Below are 26,212 nucleotides of genomic sequence, written 5' to 3' on the forward strand. Positions count from 1 at the left end.
TATCATGGCCCTCTTTCCTCTTGCTGGAATTGTTTGAAGGTGTTGTCTAGTTACCGAACCACTTTCCTGCTATAACTCAAAAGTGTCTTAAAATAACAAACAGAGCAGTACTTACCTGTCTTCTGCCATAGGGATCCAGTGCCATTGCCCCACCATCCTCCCGGTGATTGTTGTGAAAATGACGGGAAGTCACCTGAACGCTGAAACTGGTCAGAGGCTGCAGGGTCACCATTCTGTGGTCCTGGCATCATGATGCCCAGGATGTAAGTGCTGATTCCAGGAGAACAAGAGGTGTTGCTTCAGTCTCTGATTGGCTGAAGTAGGCTAGTGACTTCCTGTGATGTCGTCATCACAGTCACAAGGAGGATGGTGGGGCAACAGCGCTGGATTCCAATAGCGGAGGACAAGTACTACTCTGTTAGTTATTTTAAGTCACTTGGAGCTATAGCAGGTAAGTTGTCCAGTAAAGAGACAACCCCTTTAAATGGAACATGTCAAAGAGGGTAGCATAAAGTATTGGCAGACTAATTTCAGAGTTCTGTCACATGTGTTATTGTACTGTAGTTTAGGAAAAGAGAGACAGACAGACAGACCGAGAGAGAGAGCGCTTAGGACTGTATACTGCTGCCTTAACACTTCCATCTTGGTCCTTGAAGCGGGATGCAAGTGCTGCCAGCACAGAATCCAATGTATTTATGAGATGCAGGCTCCATCTGCCTCTCTGCCACCGATTTGCAGCTTTATTACAGTTTATAGCGAGAACTCTGTCACTCAGCAGCGGTAAGGTGGGCGGAGCCTGAATACTTTGGTCTTCTTGCTGGCAGCATTTGCATCTCTCTGCAGGAACTAATATATAAGAAGATAAGATATACGTTCTCCCAAACTACAGCACAAAAACACAAAAGTGACAGACCTCTGAAATCGACATGCCTACCGCTGCTCGGAGACAGCAACATAAGGGGTTAATTAGTTTACAATGTAATGGTTAGTTTTGTTCATACATGTACCCTCTGAAGTGCTGCTGGATATGTTGCATCTGATAAAGCATGCCGCAATTTTTATTTGGGTAGATTTGTAGGAAATCCAATAGGGAATAAAAAGTTCTTGCCGGGATATTCGTGGGGGCGGGGGGGTTGGTGTTGACTTGAATTACGGGCTCTAGCTGCATGAAAAACCCCAAAACATCACCTAACAGCCGCTGTTCACTCCGCCGTGTCTTCTCTGCAGTTTCCCGGAACTTCTCAGCACTTCCTTGTCAGGGGTTCATATTCCCCACCTCCAGGAAGCACTGGCTTTGATTGGTTCTCGAGCGCGGCGGCTCAGAGCCAGTGCTCTATGAACCAATCACAGCCAATCAGTGGATGCCTATGATTGGTTCATTGAGCGCTGGCTCTGACTGGCTGAGCCGCGGAACTCGAGAACCAATCACAGCCAGCGCTTCCTGGAGGCGGGGAATTTGAACCCCTGACCAGGAAGTGATGACAGAAGACTTCAAGCAAGTCTACCGGAGCTTTAGGGAAGATGAACGGGGAACTGAGAGGTGATGTATTCTCTTTTTTTTTTTTTTTTAATGCCGCTAAGGCTTAGTTTAGGGCTTTTACAGTAGGAGTCCCGTCTGTAAAAGTTGCATTGCACCGCATGATAACGCAGTATAAGAAGGGATCTAGGAAGGCTCCATAGGGAAACATGGGCTACAAAACATTGCAAATCACGGTAATATTTAGCAATCCACGATTTTTTTTCCTCGCAATGTTGCAGCCTACAAAACATCGCTAATGTGAAGGAACCAATAGGAAAGCATAGACTTCACATACATGTGATTTGTAGCACTGTCGCATCGCGGGAAAATTGCGCAGTTTTGTCGGCCATGTGAAACCGGCCTTACATATGATATCAGAGACATACGGAAGTACAGTATGGCCGTATAGTAATGTATGCACTCTGTACAGATCGGTTGTACTGATCAGAAATACAATTGTGCGCAGGAGGCCTAACCGTATAACAGTACGCATTCCTTATATATTTAGTCAAGGACTGAAAACCGTGTTTCTGTCTATGTGCATACCAGGCACCATATTGCTAAAAGAACAGCATATGCCACAGATTACTAAACAAGTAGGAGAATGTTTGCAAAGCAGTAACGTCTAATTAATAAAAAATGCTTCTCTTGGAGCGGATTCTCCATGCCAGCTTGTTGAGGCAAGTGATAGATAATGGCACAGTCACATATTGCTGCATTTACATGTACTACTTCACAAAGCTTGCCAATGGATTTTCTTTTTGGAACGCTTTGGATGACTGTGAAGTGAAATCTTTTAGCATTCATTACTGAAGCTCCGGTTCTTCTTCCAGCATGCTTGAAGGAGATTTCTATTTTTCATTACTTTGGTAGAGAATCCTACCTACAGCACATGCCTGTGATGTTCATCAGAAGTCCTAAATCACATAGGCTCAGTAGCTATGAAACTGGGGGAAAGTCCGAGAACTTTTCTGACTTTGTTCACTGAGCATGAGGATAGGGTGGAGATCAGCTGAAGCCAAAAATCATACATCAGTTAAAAAATACAAAGATTATATTGTTGGCCTTTTTTTAAATTTTCACATCATTTCATTGAATGCTTTCAGCAAATTGGGGATATAGGAAGCCAGAACAATCGCTCCGTCATACTAATTGCAAAGTAAACAACCTTGAGTAAATGTCAATATCCGAATGGTATAAAAGTACAGTGGGTTCTATTAACAGTATCACAAATGTAGAATATAAACCTATAGGGCAAAAGTGCAGTGCATTCTACTACAAGTATCACAGAAGTACAACTAACATTGTATACAGTTGTAGCAAAGTTTAACTTGACAGCTTGCTCATACAGGTGTATGTTGTATGTGTAGTATGCATGTATTATTTACATGTGTAATACACAGTACGCAGTAACATGCGTATTTATTGCCTACAGACTATAATTGTGCTTAATACGCGCCGAAATAGGACATGCTGTGTTTTTTTGGGGGGGGGGGGGGGCATGAAAAATGCAGGTCTGACTGGACAAATGTAAATGAATGGGCTTTTAGCATTGTGTATTAGGCTCACAAAATATACGCATACAGTACGCAGCAAAATACGTTTATGTAAAATGAGCCCCGGCTGTGATAAGATAACTTTCTGTGACAAGTTTATCTTAAGCCATTCAAAAGCTATTGTTCTCTTATCCCAGTGAAACCCATTATGAAGCAACAGAAAGGGTAAACTAATGGTCCCCAGAAAGTTATCATAACTCTTTACAGTGTCAAGTTAAACTTTCCTACAATTGTATGCTGAAAAGAGCGGCATATAAATATAGAGAATGGAGAGAAAGAAGAGAAAACGAAAGGAAGAAGACAAGGAATAAAAGAAGGGTATTCAGAGAGGGAAGGTAGAAGGGGGTGGTGGGGGATGTTGCATTAGCTTATGGAGTCTAGTAAATCTAGACAAATGTGGGTGGGAATGGGATAATATCCAGTTCAAGATTCTGAAAAGGGTTGGTCCAGTATTGGAGAGGATACCAGTGAGTTGTACTGAGTTGTACGTTCGTCATGAGTTTGCTCAATCTAGTAAGGCTAACTTCATACAGGCAAGCTCGATATCAACAAGAAAAGGACATTACAATTTTTAATGAACAGAACTCGTTCTACCTCAAACGTCTATAGTTCCCTTTCTATCATTTCTTTAGACGTACTTTTGATCTACGAAACAGACTTATAGCCATTTGAAGTAGGGTAGGGAATACTGACAGCTGTCACTTCAGTCTGTGTGCAGAGCAGGGGAGGGAGCAGGCAGCAGCAAACCGTCGTACCCTTCCCCTGGGACAGGCAGGAGAATGAAATGGACTTTTGTTCACATTTATCATCCCCCATTATTAATCAGAGAACATATTTGATGTGTGATTATTACATATGAGCACTTGCTCATCTAATTGTTCCCCTATGCTGTTTAACCCCTTACATGTCACGGTCATTGCTGACCACAGCATCCTAAATGGTTTTACAGAAAAAAAAATGTATAAAAAAAATATGACCCAAAGAATAAAGTTACCATAATATTTATACCAGATGGTCAACACCGTAAAAATAAATTCCAAAGAACATTAGTGAAATTGCTTGTTTTTTTCCTTTTTTTTCCCCTCCCTGGAAATAAACTAATAAGTGACTCAGTACATTACATGTACCCTATCTGTTCCTATAAAAATTAGAACTCATCCGGGAAAATACAAGGTCTCCCACAGCTACGTCGACGGGAAGAAAAATGACAACCTTGGGAACACGAGAGGAAATGATTTACTGGTTCTTAAGGCTAAAATTAGTTACGTCACTAAGGAGTTAAAAATGGACTTAGAGGACATTTACATGAAGCGAGAAATCGTTGGAACGAGTGAACGACGACTGAGTTGTTTGCCTTAAAGGGGTTGTCCCGCGGCAGCAAGTGGGTCTATACACTTCTGTATGGCCATATTAATGCACTTTGTAATGTACATTGTGCATTAATTATGAGCCATACAGAAGTTTTTTACTTACCTGCTCCGTTGCTAGCGTCCTCGTTTCCATGGAGCCGACTAATTTTCGGCGTCTAATGGCCAAATTAGCCGCGCTTGCGCAGTCCGGGTCTTCTTCTTTTCTCAATGGGGCCGCTCGTGCAGGATGTCAGCTCCGTGTAGCTCCGCCCGGTCACGTGCCGATTCCAGCCAATCAGGAGGCTGGAATCGGCAATGGACCGCACAGAAGCCCTGCAGTCCACCGAGGGAGAAGATCCCGGCGGCCATCTTCAATTGGTAAGTAAGAAGTCACCGGAGAGCGGGGATTCAGGTAAGCGCTGTGCGGTTTTTTTTTTAAGTCCCTGCATCGGGGTTGTCTCGTGCCGAACGGGGGGGGGGGTTTGAAAAAAAAACAACCCGTTTCGGCGCGGGACAACCCCTTTAAAATGCCGTCCGTTTACAGATGCAGATAACGGTTTACACTTTTCACCATTCGCCCGTTCACTCAGTCATTGGTCATTCAGGGCACTGTACCGGCGAATGTGAACGAATGAACGATTACTCTTTACACGTAACGACTTACGAAGGACTGAACGGTGATTTTTATAAAAATCTGCATAACATGATCAACAAACGAATTATCATTCGGCGTTCAATCGCTGTCCGTGTTTACACTGAGCGATTACCGTCGAGCTTTGAACCATCCTACAGTTTTTTGAATCGTTCCGTGTATAATGGCCTTTAAGGGGTTAAAGTGGTCCTTCAAAAAATCAGTAATAAGCAAAAAAAAGCTAAAGGAAGCTGCTTATGAATAGTGGTTATTCATTCTGTGGCCAATATGTAAAAAATATTAGCCAAAGGATATGACTGAGCCATCTGACGGCATTCTCTGCAGTCATGAGATCTAGACCCCTCTTATGCCGGTGGACCACTAGTTGTAATATATCTCATGGATGACCTTGACTCGTGACCACATTGTTTTACATACATATGAACAGAAACTGCAGTACGGCGCCAAAACCATTGCACAATGGAAGCATTTACAGACGCCTTTGACCTCTATTGCTGTCCGTCAGGTTCCACCGCGGTGTCTGATGTTCCGATAGCATAAAGCTATTTCTGTTAATGGAATCTGCAATGGAGGCTTCATCAGGAGGAACCAACATAGTGTGAGGATATGTAGAGTTGTAACGTGTCTTTTTCTCCTCTACAAGCCATAACCTGGGATTTATTAGGGATAGGGGCCAAGCAGAAGAGTCGAGTGAAAGAGACCCAAGCAGGCTGCCAGTAAGCAGAAGTAATTAGCATTACATTAACTTCCTGTAATTACCAGACAGGAATATTACCTGGACTAACCAGCTAGTGGCGATTCTCAGAAATCCCTGGTAGGGCATTCTGAGATGTGAAGGATTCCTGGGTTGCACATTCTCACTTCATATTTCCTCTAAAACCTGTCTTGCGAATATGTCGTTATCCTTGACGTGAGTAGGGATAGGATGAGGCAAATCAGAATTTTGGACTAATTCTGAAAACATATTTGCTTTAATTGATTTGAGGCAGTTAAAGGGAACTTGCCATCAGGTTTTTCCTCTGCAATCTAAACTATGCATGTAATAGTGTTGATACCCTGGTTCCCCAAGAATAAGACCTACCCTGAAAATAAGCCCTAGACTAATTTTTTGGGAGGCTTGAAATATAAGCCCTACCCCAAAAATAAGCCTACATTTAAGGTCCCTTTCACTGCTCTTTAGAGGTTCAATACGGTTCCCGCAGTCCTCAGCCGCTCGTACAACATCACTTCCTGGTTACGGGATTCATAAATCCCACTTCTAGGAAGCAATGGCTGTGATTAGTTCTTCCACTGCTGCTCAGCCAATCAATGTAGCGCTGGATGAACCAATGCAGTGTCTGTGTTTTGGTTTATCCCACGCTGCATTGATTCACTTAGCACCGGTCGAAGAACCAATCACAGCCATCGCTTCCTGGAGGCAGGATTTATGACTGCCGTAACCAGGAAGTGATGTTGTATGAGTGGCTGAGGACTGTGGGAAGCGCGTGGGAGCTAAGTAGAGCAACAGGAGGGACCTGGACTGAGCCTGCTAGGCAAGTATATTAAGACCTTTCCCAAAAATAAGACTCTGTGCCTGTTTTGGGGCAAAAACGTATATGACAGGGTCTTATTTTCGGGGAAACGCTGTAATAAGCTTGCCAAATCACTCTGATTATTCCTGCGCAAGGCTACATCAAAGCATGCTTGCGTTTGCATACAATCATCTACATTTACTTGCGCTCACTTTATGTGCCAAATACGCATGCTTAAGCGGCCGGACAGCATCTGATGTAAGGTGACCCTGCGAGTAATAGCCGAGAAAGCGTATGCGCATTCAGCACATTCACGGAGTGCCAGTACGCAAGCACAATCATCCTTTGACGTAGCGCCTGCGCAGGATTTCATCTGAGGAGAGAAAATTAATTTGCCTGTCCATGAAGACTGGGGTGCGAGGCTGTGCCAAGGAAATCTGACTTTTACCTCTTTTCGCCTAATTTTAATAGAGCATGGGAAACTTAAAGGGGTTGTCCCGCGCCGAAACGGGTTTTTTTTTTTTTTCAATAGCCGGGTAGTACTTACCCGAATCCCCGCACTCCGGTGACTTCTTACTTACCTTGTGAAGATGGCCACCGGGATCTTCACCCTCGGTGGACCGCAGGTCTTCTGTGCGGTCCATTGCCGATTCCAGCCTCCTGATTGGCTGGAATCGGCACACGTGACGGGGCGGAGCTACGAGGAGCCGCTCTCTGGCACGAGCGGCCCCATTCAGAAGGGAGAAGACCGGACTGCGCAAGCGCGTCTAATCGGGCGATTAGACGCTGAAGATTAGACGGCACCATGGAGACGGGGACGCTAGCAACGGAGCAGGTAAGTGAATAACTTCTGTATGGCTCATATTTAATGCACGATGTATATTACAAAGTGCATTAATATGGCCATACAGAAGTGTATACCCCCACTTTGTTTCGCGGGACAACCCCTTTAAAAAAAAAAATGTAAAGGTACCGGGACGCGTGTAACAATAGTATATAGTGAGATGGTCATATCAGCACTATTACTTGCATAGCTTAGATGGCAGAGCTGATGACAGGTTCCCTTTAACGTCTGGAATGGAGAGGAGCAGAAAGCCACAGAATGAGTGTTAATCAGCAAGTGAAATGTGAACAGTTGCATCACGGAAATGGAGTTTTTATGCCAACATATCATTTTGTAGTCAACAGAAGACCATTAAAATGCACGGTAATCTACAGCAAATAGAGCTGTCACCACTTCATTTATCAGCAGGTATTTACTTTACAGTTCAATGCATCCTGCATCATGTACTCAGCAATACAGAGGTGTATCTCCCGAGTCCTCCGGTGGCTCACTGACAAGTCAGCACGACTTGTAAACTGGCCTGTAGTGTGCCCTGTACCCGGGCCAGCTACCTGGTGGGGTATTGTTATTGGTGAAGGGTTGGACTCTTGTGGTTTTCCGCCTATGTTAATCTTTAGGAGCAGCACAATACGGGCTCATTTTTGATCTCGACAACTGATACCTGTCTGACAGTATGGTTGCTAAGGATACAAGGCCTAGCAACCACAGCCTATTCAATGATCTTTATATTCCACTCTGACCACTGAGCCTCATAATAGACTGACACTTTCTGTTCTGCAGAGATCTGTTCTCAGCAGTCGTCTTATTATTACAGGCAAGATGACAATGAAAGATGACACCTATATATAGATAAAAGAGAATCCACCCTTCACAATAGCTGATGGTCACAGCTCACCTCCTCCCCCTCCCTGCAGAATTCCTCTGCACAGATTATAGTTGCTAATAGAAGTCAATAAGCCCTTCGTCCTGTTTATTACTTACTGTCATTAACGTGGCTTCTATTAAGCATTTCTCAGAATGCTATTAGCAGCTCAGGCAAAATGGCCGCCACTTTAGTCATGAACAGACGATATAATACATCAATATACAAGGAGAAAGTAAAAACAGATTAGAAAAAATATATATATTTCTGTATCTGGTTTTAATTGCTAAGAAAAATATGGGTGATACATTCCCTATAAGGGTGTATTCACACAGGCGATTGTGATTGCCCATTCTAATGAATGGGAGCATGGTTGCTTTTTTTTCTTTTTTTTTTTTTTGCTCCCATAGACAACTCTCATTGCACAAATATGTGGCACAGATACACGCATAAGTGCGCTTAGGCCTGTGTGACACCAGACTAAATATGTTGTTAACCTTGCATGCTTTTGCTGTACAGATGAATCTCTTCTTCCAGGTTACCCATTTTCGGCTGGGCAAAGGTTGTGACTACAAGGCTGATTTCACATCTGCACTGGGGATTCTGCTCTCCTGCTCCGTTAGGGAAGCAGGAAAGGGGAATCCCCACGGCCAAATGGTTCAGTCTCTGGACAGAACCAAACCGCGCCAGGCAGACCCCATTGGCTATAATGGGGTCCGCCCGCTTTCCACCCAGCTGCCTGGCTTTTGGAAGGAAGATAAAGCGCTGCATGCAGCTTTTTTTCTTCCGGTATTTCCAGACGGATTTGCAGCGGAACCTTCGGCCGGAGGGTCCAACGTAGATGGGAAACCACCCTAACTACTATCAGGAAGTTTAGGACAATGTATGTTTCGTGATTACTTGTGACTGTGAACCCGATTGTCATCAGCCCCTCTCCCCAATCTCTGAACAGCACTGCAGAGTATGTTGTTGCCATATAAGCAAAAGAAATAGAAAATATTACCTGTTGCATTTATTCTTATCGGCACACCTGAACCTTCCTACTGCTCTCTCTGATCTAGTTGGCATTCTTCATGGGCCTAAATACTTCACTTGTCTTCTCTCTCTTGTTTCCCCCCCCAAAGCTTCACAATGTAACCTTCTGGGTGTCTCCTGGTAAGCCTGTTTCTTGTCCTTGTATGTTGACAATATGTGGACCGTTGTATTACTGTTTTCTGCATGTGAACAATATTGCAAAGGAAGCGTTGAAGTGTTTGCTGCAACCACTTATGTTACAGTTGTCATTTTCTGTTACCCATAAAAGTGTCTTTATACAGGACAACTATCAATCAAATAATCCATTGAAAGAGTAAATTTGGACGATAGTCGATCAGTGTAAACACGGCCACCAACAGGGTGAGGAGCAGTAAGCCGCTAGTTGTTTGGTTTCAGCAAAAAATGAATTTGCATGGAGATCCCTTTAGCGATCTCTCGGCAAACAAGTAATGAAGAATCATCACTCTGTGTAAAAACAGACATGGCTGTCGTACATACGTGTCAAGGGCTTTCTGCGTGACTGAATGATAGTTGCTCCGTGTAAAGGTACCTTAAGGTGCAGTTTTTGTACTACTATGCAAACTTTGTCTAACTGTGTGCTACTTTTATTTATTCTTTTTTATCTCACTCAACCCTCGGTAGGCGTTACAGGGAACAGTGGCCAGAGTATAAAAAATCGAAGGATTTGGTATCACGGATCGAAACATGTCTGAAGGCGGCCCCAGATCTAAAGGAAATCATTAATCATCCAATATAATGATCCCTAACCTTATCCCACATTTGAATATATTATACCCTAATTGCAGTTTTTTAAAGGGGACTTGTCATATGAGCCCTAAAAGTAAAGCTATGGGCTCATAGGACTGGGGCCGCTGATAGCGGTGGTGTGATTCTTTTTTTTTTTTTTTTACCTCCCTGCTTCCCCATACCCTCGCTGTCCACTTGTAAAGCCAGTGCTCGGTGCATTGAGTGGACTCCTCTCTTGATTCTGTGCACATGCACACACTGTCCTCTCGTTAACAACAGTGGATGTGTGCACATGGGGTGAAGAAATGAGTCTGCTCAATGCACCGAGCACTTGCTTCACAGTCGGATAGCGAAGGAACAGGAGTATAAAATCACACCTCTGGACTCCGCGACCCCTGTGAGTCCATAACTTTAGTTTATGGGACTCCTAGGAAAGGACAGGTGTCCTCTAAGCCAGGGGTCCCCAACTCCAGTCCTCAGGGACCACCAACAGGTCATGTTTTCAGGATATCCTATGGTAAGAACACCTGTGGCAATGTCTGAGGCACTGACTATAATTACATCACCAGTGCAACACTGAGGAAATCCTGAAAACATGACCTGTTGGTGGTCCCTGAGGACTGGAGTCGGGGAACCCTGCTCTAACCACAGTAGGACGTACTAGTATGTTCTAATTATTGTAAGGACACCACTGTTGTGCCCACACGATAACTACGGAGCCAACTCTGACTGATAACTAGACTCCAACTATAATGGCTGGGATCGGAGTTCTGGCCACTTAACGCCTTAGATGCCGCAGTCAAAAGCTACTACGATCTGATCACGAGGTTTCCATGGCTTATCATTCTGTTATCATTTAGTCGTTCACACTCAGTGTATTAATGAATGTGAACGACTAAACAATCGATGTTCACATACAATGACGAGCGAACCGTTATTTTTATATTTGCATAAAATGAATGCCGAATGAGAAGCAAATGAATTCTCGCTCATCGTTCAATCGCTGGCCGTGTTTACACTGGACTATTGTTCAAATTCACAACAATGTTTTTGACCGCTAATCATTCCATGTAAAATGGCCTTTTTTGGCTTTTTAATAAGATCCTTATGTTCAACTTCCTCTGCTTTCTTCTACAGCCCAAGATAGTAGAAGCTCTCCTGGGTTATGAGATAGTTCACGTCTCCTGCGGGGCTTCACATGTTCTTGCTGTTTCAAATGAGAAGGAAGTTTTTTCCTGGGGCCGCGGGGATAATGGTAATGCTTGTTCTGACCTCTGTCTACATAAATCTGTGTAAATAGCTTATTGACTATCTGACACTGTTATTACATCCGGGTCTTGTACTTGGCTCTACAGTCCACCACCATACTCGGTGCTAAAACTGTAACCGTTATACAGATAGAACAAGAACCTCTTGGTTTGGTTCATGCAGGAAACCAAAAGTTTTTGTAATGGGGTCTAATGATGCGAATCGATTCTTACTGCTGTCATATACATTACAAGTAGGGCTTTTTCCCACACTTAGACTTGAAGATTCGACTGGAAAAATTATTCGGAGCTGCAAAAATACATGCAAAAATCACTGTAGGGTGGTGTTTTATTGCTATGTGCCCCAGTGTACCACTAGTATGTACTTTAGTATGTTTTTCCACAATTGACTCCGTTTTCAAAATTTCGTTTGCACAAGTATCTATCTGGATTAAAGGGTATTCTTCTAAATACAACCACTGTCCATACATCATCTTTGGACATATGGACATCATAGACGGTGGTCTCTCATTTGGAAGCCCCTTCTTTGTGAAAGAAGTCAGACCTACGACTATCACTTGATTTGTGGGCCGACTTCTTGACCAATAGGTCTCCGTTTCAGCAGGTTTCAGCTCATTTCCAGCATTTTGTACCACAAAGAGTAGCGCAGACCACCATGCTATTCTTTCTAGCACAAAATGCCAACAATGGATGGAAACCTGCTGAAATGGAGACCTATTGGCCTCCATTTCAGCAGTTTTCAATAATGGCCAATAAGTTCCATCCAGCAATGCCATCTTCATGATTTTAAACGGAAACCCTGATGGGACCCCTGGACGGAGGCCATAGCAAGGTCTGAACAGAGCCTAAAAAGGCAACCTGATTTTGTCTCAAAACCTTGCCCCCTCAAGTGGCATGACGTCATGGTAAATATATTGTACATTAAGGATCGCATACTACCATGCATCAAATAAACATGATTAACATTTCGCAGTAGCCTGTGGCGGCCCACGGTATTTAATTATGCATTTGCTCACTATTTGAGTTCATTAATTTATTAAATATAGTTTATTTAATGATATTTTACTACTGATTGGTACTGGATAATTTGCATATGACATTAATTCAGAGCCTGTGGCTTCTTGCTTTCCTACATTGGCCTCCCCAATGTTGAACATTTCCTTGCTGCATTCAACCCTTCACTTACATGGCCATTGAAGATCATAACTCATAACTGCATCCCACAAGATCAACCCCTCAAATCCTTCAAGTAGCTTTTAATATTTCAATCATCTGATTTACCTACAAGTTATTGATTGCTTCAAAACATAGAAAGTGTCACGGCGCAGATCCATCCCAGCTCACCTGCTCCTGCAGCCATGGGAGGTTGCAGCCATGCTTCTACTCCTTCCTTCTCCTCTGTTTGCTCCTTGAACTCTGCCTGTAGGGCTTGTGCGCGCTCCTGCCCAGTCTCTTAAGGGGCCACTGTATGCTTCCATTACTCATTCCCCTCCAATCCTGTTTCTGCACTTGCTATCTTTGGCATCCGCACCCTAAGGAGGAGGCCTAAGTATCTGGTCTTCAACAGCCATTTCTGTCAAAGTCATTGGTTGCGTTTGTTCTGATTTGGACCCTTGCCTGACTTTGACTATTCTGACTTCTGTGCTCCCTGACCTCTGTCTTCTGGACTTCATTATTGCCAGCCGCCTGCCATAACCTTCAGCTTGGTCTTCATTACTGCAGCTGTTACTGTGCATTCAACCCTGACTACAGCCTGTTTTCTACAACGCTTCTGTTCAGACCTTCAGGTGCTGCGCCTTGGTCCAGTGCAGCATTAACAGCCGCATGGCCGGGGCCATCTGTGCGCGAGTAGCAGCCGCATTGCTAATGCATATGAAGTTGCTGCACATCAGACTCAGCTTGTATTTGCATCCTTAGACATATGAATATAGGAAGGCTATTGGGTTTCAGAGGGAAGATTGATTTTGATGCATGTAAAAGATTCCTAATTAAAAGAACCATTTGATGCAGTAGAGCTCTTCCTCTTCTCACCACAGGACGACTGGGCCTTGGGAACCAAGAATCTCACAACTCTCCTCAGCAGGTAGTCATCCCCCAAGAATATGAACCACAAAAAGTCGTATGTGGCATTGACAGTTCCATGGTTCTCACAGTGGGCAATCAGATCCTGGCCTGTGGCAGTAACAGGTCAGTAAACCCTAGGCCAAAAGTCACATAATTTAAGAATAACGAAGTTCAGAACAATAGCGCTCCAATGGTAGAAAATAAATTCATGAATGTGTTAAAAATGTATAAGGTATAGACTCACCCGGAGGCAACTGGGTCCTGGTACGCCAAGAATGGTCCCAGTTGGCAGGTCAGCTCAATTAGGTATTCCTATAGTGATATCCAGCGAGGTGTCCACATTTCAATAGCACTGGTCAAATCGACATCCCCTCAGGAGAGCGTCATGGGGTGGCTCTAGGTATGTGCATACCAGAGTACAAGGAGAGAGGGTACTGAAAACAGCCAGCTAAAAAGACCCCCTAGCGCTCCAGTGGTATTGATCTAAGTGGAGAGGAACTTCGTAGGGGTGCCTGGTCCACAGCACCCCCCAATCCCAGAAGGCGTATAATGATACCCAAGGTTGGAGATGTTCCAATTTTCCAAAAACAGGTATTTATTCAATTGGAACGCATTTCGGCTTTAGATTAAGCCTTTGTGAAGCATAAAAAACGTATCCAAATACACACATTATTTTTATATATATATATATATATATATATATATATATATATATATATATGTGTGTGCGCCCATGCTTAATTAGCTACCTCCCCATTCATGTCCAGCCTCCCAGGTTGTGTCTCCGCGCGGATTCCTGACGCGCCTTTGGGATTGGGATTTGGGGGTGCCGTGGACTAGACACCCCTACGAAGTAAGTTCCTCTCCCCTTATATCAATACCACTGGAGCGCTAGTTGGTCTTTTTAGCTTGCTGTTTTCAGTACCCTCTCATAATTTAAGAATATTAGTCTTATCATTGGGTTCACACAAACTTAAAGGAGATGTCCCGCGCCGAAACGGGTTTTTTTTTTTTTTAAACACCCCCCCCCCGTTCGGCGCGAGACAACCCCGATGCAGGGGTTAAAAAACCCACCCGCACAGCGCTTACCTGAATCCCGGCGGTCCGGCGTCTTCATACTCACCTGCTGAAGATGGCCGCCGGGATCCTCTGTCTTCATGGACCGCAGGGCTTCTGTGCGGTCCATTGCCGATTCCAGCCTCCTGATTGGCTGGAATCGGCACGTGACGGGGCGGAGCTACACGGAGCCCCATAGAGAAGAGGAGAAGACCCGGACTGCGCAAGCGCGGCTAATTTGGCCATCGGAGGGCGAAAATTAGTCGGCACCATGGAGACGAGGACGCCAGCAACGGAGCAGGTAAGTATAAAACTTTTTATAACTTCTGTATGGCTCATAATTAATGCACAATGTACATTACAAAGTGCATTATTATGGCCATGCAGAAGTGTATAGACCCACTTGCTGCCTCGGGACAACCCCTTTAAGTTGCCGTAGACCGATAAGAACTGTTGTGCCGCCAACTGGCCATTCCCACCATTAATGTTCACATCTAGCTGTGACTAGAAGGTATGGAGTGCGCTGGAGGCGATCAACAAGTTTCTCTTTGCTAAATAGTCCTAAATAGCAACAGCTGACTGGAGGACAAGTTAGAATATCAGACGTATATCTAGATTAGGTAAGTGGATGAAGCAGAATATTGAGGTGGACAGCGATTGCTCACAAATGCTGGACAGATGATGTTTGTTTAGTGATGGGCATTGGGGAGAGGATAGCAAGGTTAGGTTATACACTCCTTCACAAATGATATATGAATCAGCAAACCTATTACTCAAGGATCAAAGTTGTGACGTGCACAAAGGGTGAGGCACAGAAACAGTTGCATCATGATTTCTTGTTTGTTGGCCGTTTAGATCTGCTGGACATGCTTGTCTGTGCCGAGCAAGGGCATGTTTACCCCATAGTGGAAAACATTACCCCATCCAAAACAGTCAAAATCTGCTCATTATCTCACTTCAGAAACTACGGCACTCCCCTCATGTCCAAAGTCTTTGCGCTGTCAGTGCTCCCCGGCACCTGGTACCCGGCAGCCTTTAGTGAGCACAGCGCCACTAGTCAGGTGATGCCACTTCTGCATCATGTGACCAGTGGTACTGCGCTTGTACAGGCCACCTGGTGCTGGGGAGCGCTTACAGCGTGAGACTTCAGAGGTGAGGGGGAGCGCCGTATCTCCTGAAATCCTCTGTGCACGCGCAGCAAGTTTCAAATCAAAGTCTGCACTAATGGTGGTTCACATTTTGACTCTGTATTGGATGCGGAAATAATGTGGAGTTTGCAACTGTGGAAAGTCTACAGCATTTCCACGACATGTGAACATGCTCTAGTGGAGACCTGTTGCCGGATGGAGATCGGCACATAGAGAAGGACACAGAGCAGATACAGAAAGGCTGCTTACAAATTGGACTCTGCAACTTGTGGGTTGTTACAAGACATTGACATGAAATACTTGGTTTTGGCAGATTTAACAAGCTGGGCTTAGATCAGATCTCATCTGTTACTGAGCCTCCTCAAGAGGATCAAGCGGAAGAGGCTTACACCTTCATTCCTGTACAGTCGGCACCTCTGAACCAAGAAGCCATCCTGTATGCTGATGTGGGCACTTCCCACTCTGCCGTTGTGACGGGTGAGTAAGACGCTAAGGGCCCATTCACACGGCTGAATAGTCAGGTCATGTACTGTCTGTGCGTTCAACGGGTAGCAGACGCTTGGATAATAGCCTATGAGGCTATGCATATGGTTCCTGTGAAAAAAATGTATGTTCTAGTGTGGCTTGTTTCCATAGACGAGAATAGGACATTCAATATAGCAAATGGATGTGTGTCTATTAGAGATGAGCAAATATACTCGCTAAGACACATTACTCGAGCGAGTAGTGCCTTAGCGGAGTATCTTCCCGCTCGTCTCTAAAGATTCGGGAGCCGGCGGGGGGCGGGGAGTGGCAGGGGAGAGCGGGGAGGAACGGAGGGAAGATCTCTCTCTCCCTCTCTCCCGCCCGCTCCCCGCCGCAACTCACCTGTCACCCACGCCGGCCCCCGAATCTTTAGAGACAAGTGGGGAGATACTCTGCTAAGGCACTACTCGCTCGAGTAATGCGCCTTAGCGAGTATACTCGCTCATCTCTAGTGTCTATGTGTTGTCAGATGCGAGTTGTGCCGGAATTTCACAGACGCAACTTGCGTAGGACTGTCTGAATATGGGATAAGGAGTGTCAAGAAAAAATGAGTGACCCATGTTTACAGTGGAATTTAGTGTTTGTATTGACTTGAATGCCCAACATTGGTCTTCTTTTGTAAACTCGAAGGAAAGTTTCTTCAGTGTGACTTCCTAATGCTAATGTGTGTTGATTGACTTATGTGCAATTACACTGAGACATGTGAGATGTATGGAGGAATTTCATGAATATCTCTTTTTTTTTTTGCCTTTCAGCATTGGGTCAGTGTTACACCTTTGGTAGCAATCAGCATGGCCAGTTGGGCACAAACACCTACCAACATAGCAGAGTGCCCTATCTTGTGAGCACGCCACAGGGATTAAAGGTCACACTGGTGGCATGTGGTGATGCCTTCACTGTGGCGGTTTGTACAGGTGAGCCCATTAGTTTCTATGCCATGTCCATTACATTTACTGCAGTCCTCCTCAAGAATATATTGTCTTTTATTGGGAAACCAGATGCGTGAAAAGCAAAATTGTAAAATTCTATTATCAGACATTTCTTGTTAATGAGTCAGCACGTGCTTGTGATGTACTTTCTGAACTTTGTCTTTCTTAATCGGGTATTCCAACAATTAAGATTTATTGCATATCAATTTAATACCCCATAAATGTCTGATCAGGAACAGTTCGGCTGTGAACACATTATGGGAGATATAAAAACAAGGATACTGGGTTATTTCCGCAATGAGTTCACTGGAGAGTACCCAAGCATACACAGTAGTCCCAGTGGTCAGCCCTCCATTAGTCACAACTTTATGGCCAGTAATATATGCCATAAATGTTAATTATCAGGAAGCCCAATTATACAATGCCTGCCCATACCTAACCTCTTCTCATTATTCCAGTTATCTTCATTTGTCATTGGTAGGAGATGCTAACAGGGTCTTAGAGATCTCTGTCTATCGGGTCCGTGACAATTATTCCTACAGCTCTTCTCCTGGTATACTCGGTCAAGCTGCACCCCGGAGCAGAGTACATGACATGGTTTAGCTTGTTATATATAGTCCTCTCACAGAGGGACCATTTTTAGGACCGGCAGGTACTGTTTCATTCTTCCCAAAGGCAGAGCTTAATTTATATAATAAATCTCCCATGTCAACCATTGTAGTAGAGGAGAGAACAAAGTCACAGTATGCAAGCGAAGAGATCTCCGTGTTACATTACAGCCTTTATAGGGTTCTCTATATGGCTGTTTATTTAGTATGCTTTTAACCACTTAAAAGTCAATCTTGAGAAAATCCATATATCACTTATCCAATGGATAGGTGATAAAAGTCTGATCTGTGAGGATCCCACCACTGAGACCCCCACTGAACCCAAGAAGTGGGTCCTGTTTTCACACTCTTCTCACTGCAGGCTCATGAATGGGGCGGTGGTCGAACATGCTTAGTGCCGCTCCATTCATTTCAATGGGGCTGATGGATATAGCCGAGTACAACCACTATGCTACCTTCAGCAGTCCTATTGAAGGTGAATGGAGCGGCACACTACATGCTCGACCACCTTTACATTGAATCTCCACATCACTGCGGGGGTACAGCAGGCTATCAGTGAGAAGAGTGGGGAAACGGGACCCACGTTCTTGAGTTCAGTGGGGGACTCAGCGGTGACCCCCAACGATCAGACTTTTATCACCTATCCTATAGATTTTGATTGATATTGATATAGAATTGATGCTGCTCTGAAGACAAAGGGTGCTCACCCCAAATATTAATTTGATTTAGATTTCTCTTTTGTTCATTCAATTTACATTTTGTTAATTGGCAAAAATAATCAAACATTTCTATTTTTTAAAGTGTTCTTACTTCGCAGCATTTTTTCCCCACCTGCCTAAAACCTTTGCACAGTTCTGTACATGGAGTGAGCATGTGTTCTGAACGTAAAGAGGTAAAAAAAAGCCACTGTCAAGACCCCTCTGGCAACGGTTAGGCTGGGTTGACATGGGGCGGATTTGCCGCAGACATTCCGTGCGGAATTTCGCCGCGGCAAATCCGCATGCGGTCGCTAATCCCGGTATGAGCCAGCCATGTGGACGAGATTTGCCAGCCGCAGCATGTTCATTTTTTTTCCGCTGCGGCCGTGCACTCCTCTATGGTAGCGCCGGCCGCAGCGGAAGAGCTAGCGGCCGGGCCACTTCAAAGCCTCTGCAGGTTTTGCAGCGGGGGTTTTCCCGGCGGAAATCTCGCGGTTTTTCGCTGCGGCCAAACCGCGGGATTTCTGCCGAGAATCCGCCCTGTGAGAACCCAGCCTAAGGGTGGTTTCACATCTGCACTTGGGGTTCCAATTTCCTGCTGCGTTCGGGGAGCTGGAAAGGGGAATTCCCGTGGTCGAATGGCTGTGTGTCAGGACAGAACTGAACACCACAGAAGAAACCCTATTATCTATAATGGGATCTATTCGATGCCCAGCTTTTGGACCGTATTTTGAGCTGGATCGGCGACTGAACCTTCGACCGGAGGTTCCAGCACAGATGTGAAACCGGCATTACATTGTCAATAACAATAGGATCAGGCAGTTAAAATCCACTGCCTTTTTTTTTTTTTACCTCTAACATCTCCTATGAAGGGAGAGTCAGGAGGTCCCATACACATTAGATGATTCCCTGGCCCCGCTGAAATTGGAGGGTTCGACCGATATACATCTAATGTGCATGGACGGCCCTACTTTATATATTCTTTCCAGAAAGTCCACACTGTTACCAATCTAATTGTGTTTATCCAGAGGAAAAGAGCCTAAAAAGAAACCAGGAATCGTTAATGCTAATTTATCCTCATAGCAGAATTAAAGGTTCCTCCTTGACGCTGTGAATGACAATCTGCTGAAATTCCTGACTAGATCGTTGCTATAATGAGATTTAATCAAGCTGGAAGGGGAGACCATGAATGTACTTTTACAAGCTGCATCTTGTATTTATTATAATGCATACCTGAAAACATTAGACCAAACACATTATCATCACAAGCAGTTACATAATCTTATTATGTCATTGGAATATTCTTGGATCTGTCAGACTCTTCAAGGTCAACAATGCCATAGCTACTGTAGTCATTTAATATGTAGAGTAGATTGCTTCTGTAAGTTCTTATCGCCTCCCTCTGGTAATGTTCATTACTATACAGCAATGCACTGATTTGTACTTGCTGGTAATTCAAGATACATACTGATTATAAGGGTTTAAAGGGATTGTCTTCTTATGTCCTGTTGGTGCATATGGACATTACAAAGGGGTGTCCTTCCCCTGGGACCTCCCCTCATTAAGCTAGTATATAGAGCTGTCCTGTAAGAGCAGCTTCCTCTCTTGCAGGCTCTAACCATCTTTGTATAAGATTTCTTTGTGTCCATTCTCTCTTTTAGGCTGCATTCAGACGAACGTATATCGGCTCGGTTTTCACGCCAAGCCGATATACGTTGTCCTCGTGTGCAGGGGGGGGGGGATGGAAGAGCCAGGAGCAGAAACTGAGCTCCCGCCCCCTCTCTGCCTCCTCTCCGCCCCTGTGCACTATTTGCAATGGGGAGAGGCGGGCCGGGGCGGGGCTAATTCTCGGAACTTAGCCCCGCCCCTGGCCCACCTGTCCCCATTGCAAATAGTGCAGAGGGGCGGAGAGGAAGCAGAGAGGGGACGGGAGCTCAGTTCCTGCTCCTGGCTCTTCCATCCTCCACCCCCCCCCCTGCACACGAGGTCAACGTATATCGGCTCAGCGTGAAAACCGAGCCACTATACGTTCGTCTGATTGCAGCCTTAATTAAAAGGGTTTCCAGGAAAATACTACTGATAACCTATCCTCAGGATAGCCATCAATAGTTGATCGGCTGGGGTCTGCTGCTCGGTACCCTGGCCGATCAGCTGATCAGGTGCCTGCTGTTAGCGCCACAATACACAGGGGTTGGAGTGGAAGCTGTTAGCTCTGACCCCTGTGTAGTGGCCATTGCTTGTTACTGCTGGTGCAACTCTCATTGTTTTAAATGAGAGTTGCGCCTGCAATTACAAGCGCCAGCCACAACACAGGGGTCAGAGCTAACCACTTCGACTCCGACCCCTGTGTATTGTGGCACTGAAAGCAACACCTGATCAGCTGGGGTCCTGATCGGCAAACCTTAGTCAATTAACTATTGGTGGCCTATCCTGAGGCTAGGTCACAAATAATATTTCCCTGGAAAGCTCCTTTAATTATTTAGGTTATTAAAGGGGTTGTCCTGTAATTAAATATTACACTTCTCAGTTAGTTCACACAAAATATAATTATTGTTTTAAATGGAATCGTATAAAAACCGCTCCTCGTGTAGGTGTGTTTCTGTTACATACTTGTTTTAGCGCCCCCTTGTGTTACTTTAATATTCTCTAAAAACATCGTCCTTGTGTCTAGTGCTGGTGAAAAGAAGCTGCTTTTAGCGCACTTTGTCTGGCCTGTACAATAGCAGCAATCACTCTGCCACCTATGTACAAGATGATCCATGTGGCGGGACCAACCTACTGAGCATGTGTGACCTCCAGCACTGGACATATTAGGTGGATATCCTTAGAGGTAATCAAAAGAACACCAGGGGGTGCCATAACCGTTTTATATAACAGTAATATCTACTCCCAGGAGCATTTAAACATTTTTGTTTTCAATTAAACGTATGTTTTGTGTTTTTTAATAGAGTGAATTATATTTAATTGCACACACAACCCCTTTATCTAATATATCATATCTGAGTACAAGCAGCTTTGTACTACATGTTCTCTTGTTTTCACTGAAATCAGATGAAGCGACTGGGGCCACTTAGGATGGGGCCTGGAATATGCAGAGATTGCTGGTGCCATGAGGACAATGCAGATGCACAAAGAAAACACAAATGTGTCTTCTCCTTGAAGCGTGAAATGCAATTCCTTATGGCCCTTTTCCATGGGACGACAGTTGGGTAAACGACTGCATGGGGGCTGACGTCACTGCCAAGGTTGTTTGCGCTTGTGCAGAGCGTTTACATAGGCTGCTGGATCATGGGCTTCTCTTTGGCTTCTTACTCAATGCTTCATCTTTTATGTGAAGCGCTGAGCAGCGAGCGTTTGCATGGAACGAGAAGCCAGCATAAAAACTAACTACTGAATGTGAATGTCGCAAGCTATTTTGCAGACTACTAATTAGCTTTTTAGGAGCCTGTTCCATTACAACATTGTAATTGCAAGTTTAGGATTAATAGGTAATTAATTGTACACATGCCCTAATTTAAAGCATACCTAACTTTTCAGGTTACTTATCAGAATAAACTACCATGTGCGTTTTCATGAGTTCTAGCCATTGTAGGACTTGTATCCTGCATGTTTCACTAGTTTTTCCTTATGTAGGCTGCATCTCTTATTTTCAGTCTTCTCTGAACTGGTGGGAGGAGACTGCTGCTGTGATATCTTCTATACACTGTGCGTGTTGAAGACAGGAGATTCTGTTGCCTAACTGTGTGGCACCCACAGAGAAATAACATCAATATAGAGGGCAGTGTACAAAAAGTACAGGTGTGATTTTAGTAGTTGTCCAACAGTAAATCACTCACTAATACAGTAAGTAGTATGACTGAAGCAAACGAGACCCCCCAGTGGCCAGCAAGCAATTTAGAGTGATTTTTCAGCACAAAACTGTCATTTTACATAAAGCGATTTGCACCTTTGCTACGGTAGTCATTACATTGGCTATCACATAAAGCACATCCTAATTGAAAAGATAGTGACCATTTAAAGAACACCCTTTCTGCTGTTGTGTTCTCTGTTCTGTGTTTTTATGATGGTATGAATAATTATGAAACCACATAGAGTATCCAAAATAGTTGTTCATTGTGTTTCTCACTGTCATTGATTGACCTTTAAAGAGAACCTGTCATCTCCTTTGAGCCCCATAAACTATGTGTTTCGTATTTACTGGGTGCCCTGTTCCTGCTGTGTCCCTGTGATGCGCACACAGCATGTAACTTTTTCCAGCTAGCTCTGTGTGTGTGCTCTTCCATTCATCTCTATGGGAGAGCAAGGACAGAGCCTTCTGAAAACAGTCACACTGTGTGCGCACACTGGGGACAGCTGCAGTCAACGTGAGCACTGGTAGAGGCTGTTGACCCTTTAAAAGTTATATTCCCTGATTGTAGTTTTGAGGTCCCCCCGCAATGTGATTGCGACGTGCCGTTAGGTTGCCATGCCAACCTGTAGCTTGGTAGAATGCTTGCGCCTGTGGCTTGGTAGAATGCCTGTCAGACCGCATTATAATGTAATACTAGGTTACTACATTATACTGTACGTGCGATCAAACCATCGCAAGTTAAAAAAAAACCTAAACTTTATGAATCATTAAAAAAAAAAATAAAAGGAAGTATTTTTACCCCCCCCCCTCCTTCTCCCATATTTATAATAAAAAAAATCAAAACAAAAACATATTTGGTGTCGCTGCATTTGTAAAAGTTCGATCTATTAAAGTAACAAAAGTGTTTGCCCCACACAGTGATCATCGTCAAAACAAAAAGATTATACAATGCCAGAGTCGCTCTTATTTTGGTATTTTTCTCCAAAATTTTTTTTTATAGGAAGCAATCAAAAAGTTGCATGTATTCCAAAGCAGTACCAATAGAAGCTCCGACAGAAAACAAGCCCACACACAACTAGGTCAACAGAAAAGTAATAACAATTATAGTGGGCAGAGGATGGCGGCCAATAATAATTTTTTTTCACCCTGAAAATGTTCTGTTTTTATTCTTGTTTTTAATAGTATTACAGCAAAAAGAAAATGTTTATAAATTTGCTATCCTAGTAATCATACTGACCCACAGATTAAATGTTCACATTATTTTTGACGCCGTATGTACACCGTAAAAAACAGACCCAACGAAAGATGGCAGAGTATCTTTTTTTTTTTTTGTTTTTTTTTAGACATTTTTTAAAAGTTTATCAGTACATTTTATGTTACATTAAATAGTACCATTGAGAAATACGACTCGTCCCTAAAAAAAAAAAAAAAAAGCCATCAGACATCTACGTTGATGGATAAAGAAAAGTTATGATTTTGTTTTTTGTTTTTTTTTGAAATGGGGAGGAAAAAATATAAAAAATGGAAAAAATAAGTCCTTAAAGGAGATGTCCCGCGCCGAAAATGGTTTTTTTTTTTTTAAACCCCCCCCCCGTTCGGCGCGAGACAACCCCGATGCAGGGGTTAAAAAAACCACCCGCACAGCGCTTACCTGAATCCCGGCGGTCCGGCGTCTTCATACTCACCTGCTGAAGATGGCCGCCGGGATCCTCTGTCTTCATGGACCGCAGGGCTTCTGTGCGGTCCATTGCCGATTCCAGCCTCCTGATTGGCTGGAATCGGCACGTGACGGGGCGGAGCTACACGGAGCCCCATTCAGAAAAGAAGAAGACCCGGACTGCGCAAGCGCGGCTAATTTGGCCATCGGAGGGCGAAAATTAGTCGGCACCATGGAGACGAGGACGCCAGCAACGGAGCAGGTAAGTATAAAACTTTTTATAACTTCTGTATGGCTCATAATTAATGCACAATGTACATTACAAAGTGCATTATTATGGCCATGCAGAAGTGTATAGACCCACTTGCTGCCTCGGGACAACCCCTTTAAGGGGTTAATAGTTGTTGCATCACACTGTCCTGTACATTCCCAGCCTTCTTCATGGGGGCAAACTAGGAGTTGCAGAATCAATATACATTGTATGACTGCACCATAATCCCTGAATAACAAGAGCAGATGTTTTCTTTGCAGATGGCCAAGTCTTCACTTGGGGAAAGGGCGCTAGAGGACGATTAGGACGCAGAGATGAGGGAATCGGGATCCCCAAAATGGTCCAACTTGACGAGAGTCACCCTTACACGGTGACATCGGTGGCCTGTTGCCATGGCAACACTCTTTTAGCTGTAAAACGTAAGTATGCCACAAGTGTTTAAGCTGGTATCAGTATGCATGAGCTGGGTCCTGCAGGGACATCCGAGCTATGCCAAGCTTCCTGTCAGTGACGATGATTGCAATAAGCCCTGAAAACCATTATATATGGCTTCTTCCTGAAAAACTGTAATCATAATCCGCTGCCATTCTCTGAGTAAGTAAGACGACGGCCGCGAATAGAATGGCTGGCAACAGTCCAAGTGAGGATGTCAAAAACTATGTGAAGAATGGAGGGCTTTTACACTGACATTTCAGATATTTGAGCTCTCGCCTCTGGTAGAAGCGTATACCTTTGGGTATTCGAGTCTGAGAGATCTGTACCCGGCTCTTTAAACAAGGACCTCTCTCGCTGTGATTTATATTCCCTGCTTGAGTGTTGAAAGGTGCATTGATTCTCACAAGCCATGCTGATTTAACATATGTCCAAAGGTAACGTGTAAACAGGGTTGTGTTCCCTTAGCTGGCCCTGCCAAATCTTCTGTATTTCATCCGATTTTATTGGCATATTTCCACGGTTAATTATCAACCGCTAAATCATTTTTTTCTCACTTGGTCGTATTTCAGTACAGAAAGGAATTTAAAGATAGAAGCCGTATTCGGTTTATACAGACCGAGGTATGAGGCACAGAGACCATCTTGCCTCAGTCTTGTCAGTAATTACTATTAATTACCAATATTATGAAATGGGTGCATCCCCTTTGACTGTTAGGCCTTAGTGCCCATTCATTAAGACCTGTTTCCCATCCATATCGTATCCATGTATTTCACAGGTAGCACACAGAAACATTATAGCTAGAGATGAGCGAGCACGCTTGGATAAGGCAGTTACTCGAGCGAGCATCGCTCTTCTCGAGTAACTGCATTCTCGTCCGAGCAGGCTCGGAGGGGTGGCAGGGGTAGAGAGAGAGAGATCTCTCCCGCTCCCCCCGCCACCCCCACAAGCCTGCTCGGATGAGAATGCAGTTACTCGAGAAGAGCAACTGCATTATAGCAAGCGGTTTTTTGGGTTTTTTTCCGCACGGACCGATAATCCCTGTGAAAAAATTCACAGCATGTCCTATTCTGGTTCATATCCCGGTACAGAATCGGGCATGCAACGTCCACTACCAGCGGATAGTGGATAGCACACAGACAGGGTGTTGGTGTGCTGTCTCATGCGGGTTGCACCTTGAGCATCTCGGACATAACTCGTATATGCCTATATGAGAGATCCCTTATTCTCACAGAGAAGTGCGATTTTGGTCAGGGAAAAATGGAACGATTTTTACTGCCATTATATGTGCAATTTGAAATCATTTTCTTTTTATGTGCGAGTATCATCCGGGTACAGTCTATTTGACACGTGTGGAAAAAAAACAGACGATGGACCAATGGATGTCATTTAAAACTCCCATTGAAAATTGGTCTTTTTTTTTTTTTTTATGCACCTCACGTGTGTGCCATGAGAGTGCATTCTTTTATATTTTATTGCACCCATTGAGTGGGTGATTGTGATCCGAGAATCACACCAGAATAGGACATGCCACGATTCTTCTTTTTTACACGAATCATCGGTCTGTGGAAAAGAATCGCACATATGAATACCCTCATTGGAAATTTATGAAGACCGGTATTTTAAATGCC

At 44.1% G+C, this 26,212-nt stretch overlaps 1 protein-coding gene across 2 annotated transcripts in view; it reads left to right on the plus strand.

The window, feature by feature from the left end:
* Positions 1-26,212, plus strand: part of NEK8 (NIMA related kinase 8) — a 59,932-nt gene that overhangs the window by 31,339 nt on the left and 2,381 nt on the right. For both annotated transcript variants that reach the window (XR_010792544.1, XM_066599555.1), the window contains exons 10-14: positions 11,213-11,330; positions 13,380-13,530; positions 15,925-16,088; positions 16,892-17,050; positions 24,410-24,568. Coding sequence is in view for 1 of the 2 variants with exons in the window: in XM_066599555.1 (XP_066455652.1) it covers positions 11,213-11,330; positions 13,380-13,530; positions 15,925-16,088; positions 16,892-17,050; positions 24,410-24,568 (751 nt within the window). In the remaining variant the exon portion in view is untranslated. The remainder of the gene's footprint in view (positions 1-11,212; positions 11,331-13,379; positions 13,531-15,924; positions 16,089-16,891; positions 17,051-24,409; positions 24,569-26,212) is intronic.

Source organism: Eleutherodactylus coqui, chromosome 4 (assembly GCF_035609145.1).
Source record: "Eleutherodactylus coqui strain aEleCoq1 chromosome 4, aEleCoq1.hap1, whole genome shotgun sequence".
Classification (NCBI taxonomy): domain Eukaryota; kingdom Metazoa; phylum Chordata; class Amphibia; order Anura; family Eleutherodactylidae; genus Eleutherodactylus; species Eleutherodactylus coqui.